Source organism: Lichenostomus cassidix, chromosome 9 (assembly GCF_008360975.1).
Source record: "Lichenostomus cassidix isolate B80296 chromosome 9, HeHo_3.0, whole genome shotgun sequence".
Lineage (NCBI taxonomy): Eukaryota > Metazoa > Chordata > Aves > Passeriformes > Meliphagidae > Lichenostomus > Lichenostomus cassidix.
Genome location: NC_139490.1, coordinates 4,527,212 through 4,546,365, shown reverse-complemented (window position 1 = coordinate 4,546,365; position 19,154 = coordinate 4,527,212). Strand labels below are relative to the sequence as shown.

The 19,154-nt window shown below is 42.2% G+C and overlaps 1 protein-coding gene across 2 annotated transcripts in view; it reads right to left on the bottom strand.

The window, feature by feature from the left end:
• The window catches only part of FNDC3B (fibronectin type III domain containing 3B), a 180,951-nt gene that overhangs the window by 37,019 nt on the left and 124,778 nt on the right, over positions 1 to 19,154 (bottom strand). For both annotated transcript variants that reach the window (XM_085069045.1, XM_085069046.1), the window contains exons 10-19: positions 16,693 to 16,831; positions 16,314 to 16,367; positions 8,643 to 8,767; positions 6,240 to 6,414; positions 5,532 to 5,618; positions 4,143 to 4,281; positions 3,535 to 3,606; positions 3,001 to 3,119; positions 2,126 to 2,231; positions 1,000 to 1,172 (exon numbers count right to left, since the gene is read on the bottom strand). In XM_085069045.1, coding sequence (XP_084925171.1) covers positions 1,000 to 1,172; positions 2,126 to 2,231; positions 3,001 to 3,119; positions 3,535 to 3,606; positions 4,143 to 4,281; positions 5,532 to 5,618; positions 6,240 to 6,414; positions 8,643 to 8,767; positions 16,314 to 16,367; positions 16,693 to 16,831 — 1,189 coding nt within the window. The remainder of the gene's footprint in view (positions 1 to 999; positions 1,173 to 2,125; positions 2,232 to 3,000; positions 3,120 to 3,534; positions 3,607 to 4,142; positions 4,282 to 5,531; positions 5,619 to 6,239; positions 6,415 to 8,642; positions 8,768 to 16,313; positions 16,368 to 16,692; positions 16,832 to 19,154) is intronic.

Here is a 19,154-nt window from a genome sequence, read left to right as displayed (position 1 = left end):
AACAGATAAAGGACATCTTCCCCTATTTTGCATCTGGTAGAAAAACCCAGCCAAACCAGAACCAGCCCCCTCATTTAACAAAGGGTGGAACCAGAAGTGCTTTGCAACTGTTCTGCCAAAAAAAAAGTATTTAAAAAAAAAGGGAAGGCATCATATATTCAAAGCTATAAGATAGGCAATGGCTTTCATTCCAGCAAGCAAATCTAATCTTTTAATGTGCATTTAATTAATTTTTCACAAAAACTAAACAGTGGATATTTTTAAGACAAAGCAGTTTAACAGTCTTGCAGATCTTTCTGACACCCAAGTTAAGTTTTAACAGAACTTCTGCCTGTAAGCGAGTAACTTTAAACCTTTGTGTTATGTTTGTCATCAAGATTTCCTGGGAAGAAACCCATCAGTGCATGTAGATCTGCTGGGACTTTATGTTACACCCCTGGAATGACACAAAGGCAAGCAGAACCAGCCCAAACTTCAGTGAAAAAAAAAGGATCTTTCAACAGATCTCCATGGACATCAGACAGAATTTCTGATGTATTTGGGAAGGCACTTCTTCCAAGGAAATCATATTAAAAAAAAAACTCATTGACTCTATAAAACATTTTTTTTCGAATTAACACAAAAAAACCATCAGGAATGCGAGTTTCCCTCAAAACATAACACCTGGGTGAAATTGCAGTACTTGTTCTTACACAGTTTAGACCTGAAACAAAAAGAAGGAAATGCAGTGGAACGAGAACAAACAAGATTCCTCCTTGCAAGCAGCTATGACTTTTAGCAGGGATTTTGCACATTTTGGAGCAGCTGATTTTGGCCAGTGGTATCCTATTAGTACCTGAAACCTGCTTTTAAAAGGGAGCCAAGTCTAAAACTGCAGCTGTTCCTCCAAAGATCCTTTAAAGCATTTATCCCCTGATTTTCTTTTGCCCATCTCCCCTTGCCCCAGCATCCCTGTGGGGCTCAGCAGCATCCCCAGGCTGGCCAGGGCAGCACACCTACCCCGCCATCGTTCAGGGCTCGCACTCGGAAGCTGTAGGTAGCCCCAGGCAGCAGGTTGCTGACAGTGCACTCCAGCTCAGGCCCATGGTACACCTCAGAAACCACTTCTTCAGGGGCTGTCATCTCCACGCTGTACTCAGAGACAGGACAGCCACTTTCTGATGGAGGGACATCTGAAAGAAATCATGTAATTTGTTAATAGCATCAGGACTTGCGCTAGGAAGACCAGTTTTTTACTTTATGTACTACAGAATATGTATACATGTGTGTGTTTGTACAGATACACACACACAGAGATATAGCTGTTTTGTTGTAGGCATCTTTTTTCCCCCATAAAAACAACATATTTTATAATACTTGCATGTTATGTTACAAGCCAGTAGCACAGAATCTAATCAGAAAAACAGTGGCCACCAAGATGCTTCCAGGAAGCAACATGGTGTTTTGGGTGGATTTTTATACTGGTGTTGAAATATATTAGCCAGTTAGAAATTTTACTTATCCAGAATTTGGCTTAAAAAATTGTGCCACAAAAATACTTGGATGCTGCAAGATTATAATTGTAAAGAAAAAACTCTGTTGGAAACTGGCATGTGCCTTGTATTCTGAAAAATGTGTATTTTTTGACAATTTAGTGCCATGACTGTAGTCCAACATCTTTGCAAAATAACAGGTGTCCAATAGATTATGTGTGCTATACCGTGGATCAGGATTTAAATGCCACCCAAAACCCTCAATATGCTCTGACTCAAATTTTTGAAAGAAGTTATATATCAGAAGTAGCAAAACTCTTTTGCCAAGCCAATAACACAAGGGAATAAAAAATGGATTTTGAATCACGCTGTGTTTTTGAAATAAAAAGACAGCTATTCTAATGAAGCTGATGCTTAATAGCCCTGAGAGGGACAGGGCTAAAAATAAAAATGGGAGCACAGTGCAAGACTAAAGCTGAGTTCAGAAATCCAACATTGAGCCACCACAGTCAATGGGAAGTTGCATTTCTGACTCACTCAGGCTTCAGTGGACTTCGCTTTGCATCTCTCAGTGAACAAGACACAAACAGCAGAAACAAGGCTAAGGCAAGATCAGCAACTGAGCACCAAACCAAAGCTTTGCCCTGGCTTACCCCACTGCAGCTGCACTTCCTTGTGCTTGGGCTTGCCCAGGAGCCGGGGCGGGCGGCAGCGCCCTGGAGCCACGCTCAGCGTGCGGACAGGTAAACTTTCGGAGCACTGCCAGAGAAAACACAGCTTGGTCACCCCTCTGCCATGGCCACCACCTTCAGACTAAGCCCCAGCCACAGAGCAGCACAGCAAATTGTCCTCTGCACCCACCACTGCATGGAAATTCATATAAACAATGAAGGAGAGGAGATGCTATCAAGCACACTGCTTACAAATACAATTAACAGAGTTCTTTCATTAGCACACTCAAAACTGGGCTCTCTGTTTTAATTCTCCTTGGTAAATAATGTTAAGGGCTAAAGTACTCCATCTTAAATGAGGGGGAAAAAAAACCCAAAGCAGGAGGAATAAGAGTATAGGTACTGAAGTGAGTTTAAATCTAAGAAGGGAATTACAGGAATCAGTGTCTGAAAAAGGGAACACAAAAATTTAAAGAATTCAGCCAAATGAAAGGTAATCGTTGCAACAAACTACCTCTTCCTGCATCTCAAATCAATACAGGGTCAAGCACATTAGAGTCTGGGGCCTTTTTCAAGCAAGTGGCCACAAGATGGTATTTTCTAATGCAAATATAAACAACTTCAGATTGGTTTTGAGGAGAACAAATCTCATTAAATTGCAGCTTGCTGGAAAGAAAATTAGGTACACAAAGAAATCTAAAATTCAGCAACATAAGATTAACTGCAATCAGTGTAGTTTCACTGTGCTACAGGGAAAACATTCCTCTTCTTTTGAAAGAAGAAGTATTTTACCAAAAATAGTAGATAAATCTCTAAAAATATAAACCAAACAGCCCTTATTGATTGATAATACCCACCTGACTGTGTCCACCAGTGCTGATACAGCATGCCCGGAGTTTATACAAAGTGCCTGGTTTCAAGTGAGTACAGGTATATTCTGTAGCTGAGCCACTGTAGGCCACTTCCCACTGATTTGCTAAAAATAAGATATAATATAATAGGATATTATGAATATTAATTCCCACTTGAAGATATAACACATAGACACACGTGCAAGTATATATACTCACAAATATAAATAAGTGTAAGTATTATATAGGATGTATAAATGTGCAAATATATGCACACAAATATAAATAAAAGTATTTCTAGATTTAGCCGTGTAATCTAAAATTCTATCACTATTAGCAAAATCAGGACACCCAAAAAACTTATTACAATACCTTCCTAAATGCAACCCAAACTCACCTAGGAACCCTGCAAAGTACATAACTCTGTTTCAATCACATTATTAGGGCATTAATGATAACAACAATAACAGCCTAAAGAGTCAAGACTTCTTTACAGTAGTCACAGTGAACTGAAATGGAGACAACTTGTCTCAAGTTTACCTTCTGGACTTCCTTGAGAAATCTCCAGCAGATACTTCAGGATTTCTGAACCACCATTGTCCTGTGGAGGATCTGAAAAAAATAGGGCAAGAATGGGAGTGAGAGACAACAAAAACATTACCAAATCTGTTTCTGATTCAGCTCCTTCTCCAGAAACTCCTCCACATTAACTACACCAAGTAATGCACAGCAGCAGTGGGTAACAGTAGTTTTCAGCATGAATCAGAATAAGGCTGCTGGATAACGATGGTCCAAACAAAATATATGGAAAAAAGCACTCAAAGAGAGGCTGAGTGGAGGTTTGCCCCATTAATAAAAGAAGCAGCTGGAATGAAGCTGCAATGGGACACAAAACGGAGAGGGAAAAGCCTGAAGATGTGCTTGAGTGTGAGTTAATCAACAACAAAGCAATATTTTTGCTTCTGAAAACACAAGAGCCTCTACACACCTCCTACAATATCAAAAAAATTAAGCTCTCAGAAATTCTCCAAACGCATTCAACTTCAGGTTGAGAAGCAGCATGAAAAACCCAAGTTCTAACACATATTTACACGATTTTATTAGAATTTCTTCCAACTCCAAAACTAGAGCAACCTGAACTGGCTTACCCCACTTCACACTGAAGCCATGAGAGGTTATTGGCCCCTTGATCACGGGTCTGGTTGGAGGTCCTGGCCTGTCTGGGCTGGTTGTGCAAACCAACACCTCGCTGGGAGAACTCTTCCCTTCCACGTTGGAAGCAAACAGCTGAAACAAAACCACAACCAGTTTGTTCACTGCAGCTGCTTTTCTGGCAGTTCTGCATCAGACCTCTTTCAGGAATTGCACAAATGTCATCAAACTGGGAAGTGTGTCACATCCTGAAGTGTGTGGGATTCTAATAAGATATTAGATTGTCGTGATGCTTCTTTACAAACCACAGTGATTTTTCCCCTCCTTCCATCAGCAATAGATCATGACATGTTTAAGATAAAAACATTGCTGGCTTTCCCTTTAAAGACAGAGTCACTTTTTAAAATAACTGTGTCAACTTGCAGTATTTTGCTCATAAGAGGAAAAAAAAGAGAACTATGACAAGAACTTTGGTATTTTTGTTTTGGAGGTATTTCAAACTGCTATTTAAAAGTAATTCAGAGTATCAGTAATCCTGCAAGTAAAAGTCAGATCAAAGCTGTGCCTGTGGCCAGTGACACCAGGCTACAAATCTGCTCTGACACCAATGCAGTTTTGTAAAATCCATGTCTAATTTGAAAGCAGGGCTGCAGAGAAGCACCAAGTGTCCTCTTCTCTCACCAGCCATGGCAGCTTTTACAACCCTAAGCTAAAAGACATCATCTCTGAGGGACACAGCGAAAACTTCCCAATTCTTTGGGTAGCTCTTCATGCAACTTCACGAGGTCTTCTGTGCTGTGACTGGAGACCTCAGCACCAGAGAGGAAAATGACTGAACTTGGTGTTTGCAGAAAGACTCCAGAGCATCTCTCTTGGAGGGTCTGTGTTTAGGAGCATCCACAGAGTAGAAGACACCAACATTTGCTAAAAACCAGCTCCAGAACCAACCCCGCAGACAAATGAGACAGAAAAGCGTCAATTTCTGGCTGCCAGGGGAGAGCTGGGCTGGGGAGAGCAGCTGTGCTGCCTGGGCACCTCACAGTGCTTGCTCCATTCTGTGGAGGTGAGATGGGATTTGCCAGCACAGACCAGGTTTTTGGGGGCAGTGCAGCTCACTACAACCACCTCACACCCTGAGCCACACTTTTACACATCCTCCTATGTGGCAGTGAGAACTGTGACTGCTCCAAAAAAGGCTGAGCAACAGCATCTCGTGTGATAAAAGCAAAAATCCAACTAACAGTTTGGTATATTAGGTCACAGTGTAAAGCAAATTTGCATTTGATGACTCAGTTTTGGAGGGAGAACTAAAGAATTCCTATAGCGCCTGGAAAAAACCCAACGCAGAAAACACTACACAATGACAAGAGGAAAAAGATTTTTACCCTGAATTTATACTGTGTGCTTCTTCTGAGATTCTTCACAGTACAGGCTTGCTCTTCTCCAGTGTACTTTGGGTGAAACACACTATCCTAAAAAAATACAAAACCACGCAAATTCCTGTAACTGAGGAGTCTGAGAAAGTGCTCCCTGTGTTACAGTCTGTACCTACAACACATTAGAGCACTGACGCTTTATAGCTGAGTGATTTAAAAAAAAAAGAAAAAACAAACATATAATATAGATATAATAAAATTAATTATTATTACTACTTTTAAGCTGCAAGGCCATAATATTTTTCCTCTACAAGAAGCATCTTACAGCTGCCCTGAATAATGTAATTTTGCTGCAAAGCAAGCACAAAAACAATTGTGGCAGTTTAACCTGCTACACAACTGGAAGTGACAGATGACAGAACACAAGTCCAGCAGCCAGGAGGACATGGCAGACTGACCTGGCTAAGGACAAGGTGCCCTGGCTCTCAGAGAATCCAGGGTGCCTTTGTAAGTAATCATGGATGACAGCACAGATTTTTAGCTAAGGATTCCTAATTCTGCAGTGCAGCAGAGCAAATCACACAGCTCCACCCTGCCAAGTCCCCAGTACTCCTGGAAGGCCCTCCAAAGCTGCACTCCATGTTCTTCCCAGTAATCTTCAATTAATAAATCAAAGCTCTGTCTAAGCCGCGCACTTTATAGCAACACAGTACTTACATTATCTTCTTCCTGAATTTCCAGGGTGTAGGAAATCACCTCCTCTGGTGTACATCCTTCTACTTTACTCCACTGCAGTGAGATCCACGTAACCCCAGCTCGAACAAGCCGTGGTGCAGAAGGGGTTTGAGGAATATTACCTGCAGTGTAGTAAACCACCTCCTGGCTGTACCCACTGCTCAGACACAGAGCAGAGAGAGAGGAATATTAAAAACAAACAAATTAACCTCCAAACCCCCCCCCCGCCAAACAAACAGAACAAACAAAAAAACCCCCACCACAAAAACACAAAGCTAAAGAAACCTAAATCTCAATATACTTATATATTGCACGTTTTCATAAAATTTGAACAATGGTCAAATTGCTCAGGTGGAAAAGATGAACACCCAGTTGGGAAGTGCCAGAACTAAGAATAGAAAAGAATGCAGGATAATGTGTCCTCACAGTCATTTTTACAGATCTCACCACAATAATGTTGGAAAAAAATATTTTATTGCCTAAAAATGTTATCTTACTATTAACTGTGAAGCAGAGGAAAATTTCATTTAACAAAGGGGAACTACAGTATAGGAAATAAAGCCTCAAGTGTTCAACTTTTGGAGGCTGAACTCGAGACGTGCAGAATACAGCAGCTATAAACTCTGAACAAAGAGCTCTCAATGGAAGGTGACACTCTTGCAATTTTCAAATCTGTTTCCAAAGTACAAAACATATTTTGTGCCTTAAAGTCACACCATGAACTTAAAACATAGAAAAAGTCACATCTCCTTATTCTGAATCTTCTTTCTCAAAAATAACCTATTTGATGAAATACACTTCTATTTAAATAAACCACCTGTAACTAAAACCCAAGCATGACAAAAATCCTCTTAAGTGGTTAGTCCACAAGCATTACAATAAACCAGAACCATCATGTGACATGAAGTGTGAGATGACATTATCATGCCATAATTTTGAGTGCTGTCTATAAAAATAAGGCACGTGTTGCTGGTGCTTATCTCACAGATTAGCACAGAGCAGCTGACCATAAATAGTTTTTAGTTCACTCCCTCCTCAACAGCCTGAGGGGAGAGGAAAAAGGGAGAGAGAAAACAAACAAAACAAAACAAAACAAAAAAAAAAAAAAAAAAAAAAAAGGGGGGATATGGGGGGATGGGAGTGTTGAAACACACCCTAAGATATTTTAAAAATCTGGAATCTGGCAAAGAAAAGAGATGCCAGAACTGGGAACTCTGCACAAACCCAATTCCCTTCCAGTTACTCAGCAGCTCCAGCTCAAGCCCCCCCCTCTCTCCACACTGAGTATTATTTCAATAGGGAGGGAATTAATCTTGCAAAGAGTTGGGGAAAGGGGCTCTGTGCACACTTGAGTGGTCTCAGCCCAACTCAGGGAAAACACACAACATGAATAGAGAAGCTTTCTAAAGCTTTATATCACGGAGAGTCTTGTGTTTTAGAAGAGAGAACAATACAGGAGTCTCCCTCCCCAAAACACATTGTTATATACTACTAGAGTTTCTTTTTGTGTCCTTGTAATAATGATTAGATCCTGTTTAGCTAAGAAGGACAATGAAGGAGTACACAAGGGCACTGGATGTTTGGCTTCTTCACAGCTAAACTTTTCCTGGCCTGCTTGGCTTCCCTGAGCACAGAAGCACACACAGCACAGTGTCTCTCTGGGCACACTCTGCTCCTCAGCTGCACAACATTTCATCCCAGGGTTCCCTAGCAGCTCCCAGAGCGCTAAATTCAGTCTGATTTTTCACCATCCTCATTTGAGGCATCTGTTCATGTGCAAGGAGAAGCAGAAAGAAGCTAAACCCCATCCTTCAGCACCTTGGATGTGCCTGTCCTCTCAGCCCTGCCTGTCTCTCCCTTCTCTCCCACCCCATCAGCCAGCCCTGTCAGTCCTGAAGAAGAAGGAAGGGACTGTACTGCTGAAAACAGACAGAAGGGCTTTGCTTTAAACCAGAAAAATAAATATATCAAGATTCCTTTCAAAATCTGTAACTCAACTTCCCCTTGCTTGTTTTTCTTGGTTCACAGAGGTCCCTAGTGGGAATTTTACATAACAGATGTATTCTTTTTGTGTTAGGAATAGACCACAAAACACCATTTAACACCTCAAAAGGAGCCTATCTGCTCAGGCTGATCTCATCATGCTGAAGGTACACAGCAATTCCCTGGGAGCTGAAAGGTATCACCAGGGAAATTGTGACTTACCTTGAGGCATTACTAACAGAGCAAATGTCAGATAGTTAACTCAAAACCATAAAGAGAAAAGAAACAAAAAACCCCATAGAAATTCCTCTTTATGCTGTCACTGGTAGCTAAACTTTCCAACTACCACTTTTTCTCAAGAAAACGTGCTGCACCCTGAAGAACTCACCCCGAGGAACTCACCTAGTACCGATGTCATTCTGGGCTGCCAGGCGGAAGGTGTAACCCAAAGCTGGGCACAGCTTGGTCAGCTTGCAATGCTTTTGGCTCCCAAAGTAACATTCTCTGAAACCACTGTTCCTCTTTCCCTAGAAAGAGAGAAATCTGTAATCGCATCGCTATGAAACAAAACCACGCCATGCTCGTTTGAAAGGAGCTGTTAAGTGATGTTGGAATTCGATGTTTTCATCCTGCACTGTGCAAAGGAAGCTGTGCAAGCACTGACAGCATTGCTGTGCTCTGAAAATCACACAGATCAGCACAGTCAGCCTGTCACCTCCCTCCTCTTCTTGTATTTGTGAGATGTATCTACAGCTCCAGCTTGAAACACAACTTATCCCCCCCATCAACAAAAAAGTGGGAAAATTCTGAGTGAAATGCATCTCTGCTCGGTCACAGGAGCACAGGAAAGGTGCAAGATTTCCTAGCAAGCACAATCCTGCACAGCTCCATCACCGGCTGGGATTGTTTCAGGAATTCTCTATCCCACAAGAGGGCTCTCGTTCCCCATGGTCTGGCATGGCCAGAGCCAGAGGGACAGGCTGGGTGTGCCTCGTGCTCTCCAGGGAAAAAATTACTCATCGCAGGGGAATATTGAGCGTGCCAGGCTCTGCAGCCAGCCCACCGCCCAGAGCACACGGCGTGCCAGGAGTGAACATGGTTTGCTGGGGAGTTTGCAGCTCTGGTGAGGAAGTTGAATGCCAGAGGGATGGTTTGGGGGAGCTCCACATCAACATGACCTGCAGCAATGATCCATCCTGGCAGAGACAACACGAGGCAGCAGAGAGGTATTGAGACACTTCTGCAGCTCCCAAACACCTCCTCAGGTACTGTTTTCTACCTGAAGGACACTCAGAAGTTCTCTCCCCCACCCCACCACATTTAAAACAAAACAAAATCTTCATCAGTCCGCCCCAGCTTGGTGCACCCTGGGGCAGAAATGAAACTGAGCTGTTTGCAGGACAGAGACCCGAAAATAACAAGGAATATCTGGAGCCAGCCTGTGCCACACATGGAAAGCAGCCAATTGGAAATTTTCCAGGAGAAAGGATATGCATTGCTCAGCTCCTCATAAATAATATCTACCAGAACTGAAGCAGTTGAAAGGAGTTTTAATTTCAATACTCAAATACAAAATTAATGGACAGTTACATTATGAAGTACCTAAAAGCACACCAGAGCAGAAGCCTGACAAAGCACATCTGTGGGCTCCAGTGGGTGCAGAAGACTGGGTTATGCCCATCTCTGCAACTTCTTCTGACTGAAAAGCTCTGCTGAGCCATTTACTATTTCTGGCACGTGTCTGTACAATTTTTAATTTTAATTTTACTATTTACACATGAGGCCAACAGCCTCACCTGCCGTGCCTCCTTGGGCTGACTCTGCCCTCCCACAAACTGTTCTTCCCCCATGCTCAGAACATCACCACTGAAGATCTCAAACATGCCAGAGTGGAACATGTATTTTTCACTGGCCCATTCCCCAGCCCCTGACAATTTCTACTTCTCCTCCCTCAAACAGTGACACAGAAGGAAAAGCTCCCTGCAACGTTTGTAGTGAATCTCCAGAATGTGTTTATCAGGCTAGAAACAACCCTGCAGATCTCCAGCAATGTGGAGGCACTTGAGGGACATTTAGCACACTGGCAAACAGCCAGAACTTGTATTTATACAGTGTGAGCCTACACTTGTTCTAGAACTTCTTTACACACAGTCTCCTTCAACTTCACCCACCTGCTCCAGCTGTAGCATTAGTGCACAGCTCTAGTAAATGAAGGGGTGGAATTGGAAGATAACCATGACATCCAAAGCAGAAATATTTTGCAAATGAGGAAACCTTTTCAGATCTAAAATCCCTAGCTATAGCATGCTATGTTAGAATTCCTAGTTATAGAGTTCTATGATAGAATTTCTTTCGGTCAAAAATAATAGGCGAGCATACTTCTCAGCTCAGCAGTAATATATTTAAAACACAGACTACAAAAAAACCTAATTAGAACTCTAATGTTTCGGTAAAATATCCATTCATCAGTGCAGCACTACTAAAAATAGATTTCTTTTTCCCCAGTGCAAACTCTCTTACAGGTTGAGTTGCATTAAATTAATTTTTCTTCAACACTTTAATGACTTCACTGGTTATAAATAATTGAAAACATTTAATTTATTTTGGATTTCTGCTTAAGAATGCCTTTTTAAAAAATCATTTTCCTATGCTTTTTTTTCCAGGAGAACAAAGTGACCAATTACTAAGCATGTGGTCAGTAAAACAATGCTGGCTAAGAAGGAAAATTATGGAAAATCTCACCTATAGCACAATGCCTGAACTGAGAGCAATGGGCCAAGGAAACTCTCATTTGTCAGACTGGTTGGTTAAAACTCTGCCAAGATTGCCAAACATCTCAGATATCCTTAACTTTATAACAGTACAAACCCTGATATTGTATATATTTCTCTTCTAGAACTGGTATTGTACATTCCCCAGACTCGCTCAGAGACCAACTGGTATTCAGATTACTCAGACTGGCTGGTATTTTGGATTCTATTGGCACTAATTGGAGAGGCTGGCCGATATTTCTAATTATCCTGGCATTAATAGCCTGGAAATAGCCTCTCCGCTCCTTCTCTCCCAAGATTTATGAAAGCACTAATGCTGGCATAATTATAGACAGGAACAACTGGCAGCCTGGTACTGGCTGCCACCCAAGAGTCTTACAGCTTTCCCAGAATCCTTCTCCTATTCTTTGTACAATCAGCATCCAAGTTTTTAATCCTTCAAATAATGTTTCGTAAGTTGCTTAAAATACACTGTATCATTTCTGCAAGTGTTTCTAATGCCCACATTTCGGAGGGAGAGTGCTGTGAGTCTTCCTTCCCCAGCCCTGCCTTCCCCTGTTCTTCTCCAGGACAGCCCACCCTGGGATGGACCATCCCTCCTGTCCGAGGAAACAAGGACAATTCAGCTCCACAACTCCCTTCCAGTTTGCACAATACTCCAACAACAGTGTTCAAACACAATTAAGAGCTCTGCCTGCTATTTCAGCAATATTTCAAGCTGCACACTCAACACAGGGTGTCTGATTGTCTTTGGAGAGTGTATTTACTGGAGAAGGGATTTGAGGTTTGAAACGGGTTTTGTTGCCTGAGTTCCCAGTAAATAAACACAAAAGGAGGAAGGAGCCACTGCAGGTCCAGCAGTGCAGGAACAGAGCACAGAGCTCACTGCACAAAGCTCAGCACCACATCTGTGACCAGGCTGCAGCACTGACATCTGCTGTGGCCACACCAGCACTGCCTTCTGTGTTTGGGTCGTGTTGGCAATAAAAAGGAACAGACTGAAATTCAATCTGACACAGAGCTGTGCAGCAAACTGTCAACAATTAGTGCAACACACCCTAAGATCTCTGCAGAGCATTTTCTGTGCCAATTATGCAAGTAACAAACACTTAGAAGACAGCAAAGGACCTACAAAACACCCCTGAATTATACACGAACCCCAGTTTTATCCAAGGCTCTCCTCCTGCATGTCCCACGAGAGTGGCACAGCCACAGAACAGCCTGGGAGAGCAGGAAAGTGAACAAACACAAACCTGGAGCTCCCTGTACCCAATTCTGGTGGAGCAGCACTGAGATGCCTGGCTCAGATTATCAGCTGCTATGAACAAGCGCATCTCTGCTACCTCGAGGAATTAAAAACTTTGTGGCAGAACAAAATTATGCCCATTTATCTCTATATAAGCTTTCATTATTAACTATGGATCATCAAATCATTAAATAGTGTGGTATTGTATCAGTCTCTCTCTCGAGTAAATTAAAATGAGCTGCTTACTGAGTAAGAATTAAAGCTGCTTTGAGTTGTACACAAAACAGGGACACACACAGTGTGAGAGGGATGTCCTTGTCTCTGGCTCAGGAACATTCCCACCCTTTCCCATAGAGAATGAATAGGATACTCTCACTATCCATATACACAAGAGAAACATTTATTTACTACCACTTAATCACACAACGAGCATTTCACATCTAATTAGTAACAAAGGCCTGGTTCTTACAGCAGTGCCAGCAGCATTTTTCAATGCAGTTACAGTTTATGATTTTGATGAATGCTGGCATCAGGGGAAGCATCACCTCCTTTACAGTCATGTTTTCTGTTTGGTATATTTTTAATGCTATTTTTTCCCTGATTAGCCTTTTGCTTACCCTGAATAATCCATCCTGGCACCAAGTCATCAATTGATTAGTTCAGGTTTGTAAGTTCAAAGTTCATAGCAAATTAGTCAGAAGGCGAAGTTTTCCTTAATTACTCATTTTAACTGATTTTACTGCTAGACAACTAATGCCAATCCCAGAACCTGTGGTGCAAGCATGTTCCAATCCCAATGAAATCCACACTCCCTGAGACAGGGGATGATCCTAACTCCTTTGGAGTCAGTGGAAATTTTCCTAGGGTACATCCAGCATATCTGAGTGACAATTTGCTGAACTGATCTTTTACTCTCTTATTACAGAATGAAATGTCCTTCATAGTTCTTCAGGCATTTTAAGACACAACAGTTTATTAGCCAGGTATTACAACAATAATTCAAAGAATTGGATCAGTAAAGGGAAAGCATTTATGTTTTCTAACCAAACATGTAGCACCAGTCACATTACAAATCACTTAATCCTAACTGGGATAGAAAAATGTAGGATAGCAGGAATAGATTTATATATTGACAATCTTTCTGAGTCTGCAGGTCAGGAAAAACCCCAAACCTCAGAACTAAACTGCAGCAGCAGCTAGGTAGGGCTGGCACAGTAATATATTAAGCAGTATAACCATCTAGAATTTCCCACCTCACCTAATCCTGGCACTATAAACATAGTGCTTTACAGCCACAATTCGTTTTCTGCACTTACAAGTGGTGCCACCTACACTCCTGGCTGCATTTCAGATGCTACAAGCTCTGCCTCTGCCCTGTAAAACCAGGAGGAACCAGGTGAGACACTGCTGAGGATCTGCCACACTCAGATCTGAACTGCCCCAGGGACAGACAAGCTGTGACCCCTCAGATGGGAGCACAAAGTGGCTGCAGGAGCTCCTCCCTTGGATGGGACAAACACACTGGTGTGACTGGGATACAGCTGAGGTGTTTGCCTGGATGTCTCCATCACTCTCCACACCTCCCATGCCTGATGCCAGTTTTGTTTGCAGAGGCTGAGCTGCAGCCTTTGCACAGCAGCTTTCCAGGACCTGTGTGTAAGGAGCATGCTAAGGGCTTTGCACACCATTCTCTCGTAGGAGGGACTCAATTTCCCAGGCAGGCTGCCACTTTAAGATATTTTTCCACCTTTATCATCTCATAGATTCCTTGCTCTCCACTCTTGCAAAGCCCTCTCTGCTTTGCAGCCACGATTCAATTTCCTTCTGATCGCTGATTTTCCCGTGTTTATATTTTATCCTGTGCCTCGTAGCTAATGAATGCTGCTCTAGCTGAGATCTGGCAGAATGTTCCCTGCTGCCTGGCAAGCCTTCTGCTGTGCCTTGATGTATGTATTCCTTGATTTCACCAGGACACAGCATGGCATTGTGGAGAAGGCAGCACTTTTGCTTACGTGGAGTTTACACAACCAAGTGTGAAGCTGCAGGGCACTGCAAGTGAATTCTCTTTTGTATTTGGGTGCCATAATTCCAGTAGCTAAATGCATTTCACGTCAGAGGAACAACCTGCCGTGGCACATGGAGAAGGGAGTGGAGCAGCCTGCCAGCCCCACCACTAGGTGTGAAGAGGCTCCAGCAAACCCAGGCACAGCCTGCCTGCATCTTCAGGCTTTTCCTTCAATAAGCTTTAATAGCAGGTTTTAATTCAGTGATCAAAATTGCATTTCTATCTTGTATCAGAGAAAAAAAAATTTTGGAGAAGCTACACCTGTGGCATTAACTGTCTCAGAGCCTGACAGCTACATTTCAGCCAGGAGTCCTGTCAAACCATTGGAGATGTACCAAATTAATTTGTGCAGGGCCATTATTCTTTCATCTGTGCTGGCTAGCTATGCATTATAATCTCCGATTTCAGGGTTGTTACTGAGAAAACAAGGTAATTAAAATAGGTAGACTAAGGGAATCTGGATGCCTTAATTTTTTCCCATTGGTAGGTAAACTACCCTAGACCAGTCTGCTTTTGCTCTGTGAAAAACTGGTGTCACAACCATTCTTTCTGAAGACAAAACCTCATTAAAGAGTTTAAAGCACAAAAGCATTTTAGAATTGCCATGTAATATAAATATATATATAAAAAATTATGCCTACACTCCATGTAGTCAAAATTGACATTACAAGTATTTGCACTGCATTAATTATCTGCTGATGGTCTTTCTTCTGACAAGACCTTCTGTTGCTTCCCTTTCCTTTGCAGGCTGGAATCACCCAGGTTTCCACTGCTGTGCTGCTCTGTTCCCTCAGTTCCAAGTTACTGGAAGCCTTGGAAGAGATCACAAGTGCACAGCCAAGGTGTCACAGGTCTAAGGGGTTCATCCTGGCCCATCCTTTTGGAGAAATCTCTCTCTATTCTCCGTTCCCAGACTTCACACTCCCCTTTCCCCCTTTTTCAATGACAACCTTTGGCTTTCCATTAGGTGCAGAGGGACAGCAAAACATTCTGAAGTTATTGTTTAACTTTAGTTTGAGTTCTGAGGGTTTCTCATCATGCAGACCCCACTAGCTGTGACAGTGCAGACAATAAATGTTTGCACAGTGAGTGGTTCCCAACACCCAACATGTACCAGAATGAGCAGGGAATGTGTTAATGCCATGGTGGAAAACTATTCATAACAGAATACTCCCTTTAGAGTATTTTTAGACTACAAAAGACCTCAAGAGATGTTTCTCAGACTTTACAACCAAACACCCTTTCACATGCTTTGCTTCTCGACTCGTGACTTTTTTTTACCTTCATGCTGTCCAAGCTCTTTCTGTCACCCAAATTTTTTTTTTTTCCCTTCAAAGATAATACTCCCTGACTCATGCTTTCTGCAGAAATATGGCTTGCTCAAAGGAAAGGGGACAGAGAGAGGACTGACAAGAACCCACCTCCAACAAATCCTGCACATCATCTTGTCAGGGCACTCTCAGACAGCCCAGTGCTCACTAACCATGGAAGATACTCAGGAGAGAACTTATTTCCCTTTGTGTCTGCAAGGGGACTAATTGCCACTACACAAAGGACACTTAGTTTGACCCTGAGTACATTCTCTGTAGAAAGGGCTGCAAGATCACGGCTTTTCTGCTCTGAGACAGAACAAGTGTTTATTCTGCACTCAGACAGCAACCAGAAGAAAGGGATTAGGAATGGAACTCTAAGATATAGCACAAGTAATTAAATAATAAGTAATGCTAATTAATGAATAAAGTACACCAAACGAATGATAAAAGATTTCAAGGGTACAGAAACAGCTGTCTCTGTATAAAATACACTGAATGGAAAGTTTCTCCAACCCTGCTGCCTCTTTCACCTTTCCAACTCTTTACCTAATGCCATCAGGATTTCATTTTCCCATTTCTACTTTCTCCTGTACTTAATTATTTTTCTTTACTCAGCAAATCCTTGTAAAGTCTGAGTGCCATTTATTTGTGTATCTATTTCAACTAGTTACTACTTACCTCATCCCACTCCAGAAGGTAGCTGGTGATTTTTGAACCATTATCAATGGGTGCCTACGAACAAAAATAAACAAAAGGTGATTTGGGGAATAAGAGAAAACTACTTCACCTCCCCCAGGCAAATGACTACAGTTTCAAGTGAAACCAAAGCTTTGCACATGGCTTGGCAACCTCGTAAGGAATGCCGGGAAGAAGCTGGACATAATGAAACACATACATTTTAAAAGTCAAGCCACTGCACAGGAAGGGATTTCTCAGAGTACAGCAAGTTCAAGTCCCTTACTGAAAAATGACTGTCTCAGCTTTCAGTTATTTCCAACATTTTTGCTCACTGTCAGTGCCTTTTCCCTGCTTTTTGCCCGACCCAAGTGTTACCTACCTTCCACTGTAAGGTTAAGGAGCTTTTGGTCTTGTGCGAGGGTTTGGGTGGGGAGGGACACTCTGGTGCTGAGCTGTGAGTGGTGAAGCTTACTGGCTCTGAGCAGGATCCCTTGACTGAGTTGTACGTTGCATATACCCTGGAAAGAGCATTCAAAGGGGTTATAAATGTGCTGACAGCCCCAGCAGCACTGCCTCAGCCCCAGTATTTGACCACCAAAGCACCCCTGCTACCATCCACTCATTTCACACTCAGCACAGACCAATGGCTATCCTTACTTTGCTTCACTTTATACAAGAACTCAAAAAAAATTGACAGCAGAAGAGGAAGAGTGTTTCGTTCAAATATTCCCAAATATTCCCACAGATCACTGAGTTATCTACATTATCTTTTCTTTCCACCACTGTTTCCTTGTCTATTGCCAGGCTTCCACACACTGTGCTAAAATACAACAGAGAAAAAGGTATCAACTTTAATGTCTGGTTTACACTGAATTCTCAGGTACCACGTTGAGTGCTCGTATCTGCTGGTCTCCTTCCATGGGTAAAATCCTCTCCTGCATAACTCAGGCATCAAAACTAAATGGACCTCCATAGATTAGAACTAGCACAGCTCAGCAACATTGCTCTGATAAAATAGAAATCTTCACAGAAAATCTGATTTCAGGCAAATCCTCTGTCTGTCAGCATAGAACATACAATACCAAATAAACTAGGAAAGCAAATAGGATATAGTTGAGCACTTCCTCATGAGGTGGTTTTCTCTGAAAAATTAATGACGTTACTTTTTTCCCTTCACATTTTCCATGCAGCAGAAGAAAAGTGCAAATTGGAAGTCTTCTGCTCAAAAAAAAGTTCAGGCCATGACCAGACAATGACCTCTGAGTTGGCTGTAGCTATTGTGTGCTTGAATGCGGAGCTAAAGAAAGGGCAATTTCTAAATTTGTTTTCAGTAGATAAGAGTAATTTATGTACAATGGCCACCTACGTAGAATAAAACCTTTTGGGGGAGGTAGACAAGAACTGCTCTGGTGCTGCTTTACACATCACCTGTTAGCAGGCAGCAGGGACAAGAAAAGCAATTAATTAATTGAGCCTGCATCTGGCAAGTGCTGTGTAAGTGCTGGAAATGAGTGTGGCCCAGCATCCAACACTCAGCATAAGGGAAATAAAACCGTGTGAAAACAAGCTCAGGGGGCATCTTCTGCAAGTCACTGAGCACAGCCAGCTCTGAGGGCACCAGAACAATACACCTGAGGGAAAGCAGGTGGTGGTTCAGAGCAAACCAGGTTGTTCCAGGCTGTCCCAGTGCCCAGCAGGGCAGCAAGGAGCACAAGCACCTTGCCCAGCAGAGACAAAGCCCTGAGAGATGCTGCCAAGGTCAAGGAGACCCGAGGCGATCTGCCCAGTAACTGCTGGCCCCATAAATTTCTTTACCCAACAGATTTATTTCTTCACAGTCATTAATACATAATGCAGTTTCAGTGAAGAAAAAAAACTTCAGTGGAAAGCAAACAGCCACTTGTCCAGTGTCAGCTTGCTCTGTTACAAAGTGCTGCTGCTTTGCAAGTCTGACTTCTGTATTTAGCCACTTCTTTCTGAACAGAAGTTATTGTTAACAGCTCACAAATGACCTATAATTTGGTAAATCTGCAGGAAGGTGGAGAGAACTGGAGGTAGGGAGGGAGAAGTCAGCCAGGACCTGGGGCAAATCCCCAAAACACCCCTACAAATGACCAAAACCTCAGCCCAGCTGTGCATGGTGACCTCTCTGGTGTTTGAAGTTGGCTTCAAAAGAGATGTTCAGTGATTACAGGAGGAAGCTCAACAGTGTTTTACAACCTTCTCCTCCCTGTTATCATCCCTTTGCTGCTAAGGCCAAGACTCCTGCCTGACTCAGGAGCTGCAGCTTTTCCTTAGTTATGAAAAGTTTCTTTGGGTCTTGTGCTTCTACTTGGAAAGTTCATTTTAGTGCTCCACTACAAACTATCCTTAAAAATAAACAGAATCTACAGTATCAGAGCTAGATGGACACTTTTTGGTGTTAGATTTTTTAATTTTTTTTTTTTTTAGAGCTCAGAAGTAAAGTGTTTGTTCTTTAAAGTTTACAAGCAGGAGCAGCCTTGATGTGAAAGAGTGTGCAAACCTAGCCCTTGTCTGGAAAAACAGAAGGGAACAATAGACAGGAGTGAAAGGATTTTTTTTTAAAAGGATATGGAGGGTGAGTGAACAGGATGTGAATTCAAAGCCTAGGTTCATAAATAAAGTCTTTTTAAAAAAGCAACATGAGCAGGTAACACAGACAGTGTTAAAACCATCAGAGAGCAAAACTAGAATGTGTTAATAGTTAATAAATGTGTAAAACACATTTTCAGTATCAAAGAGAAATATGTTATGAGAAGATCAACACAGGTCAGAGAGAATCCATTTTTTTCTTGGAATAAATGCTGAAATGGCTATGGT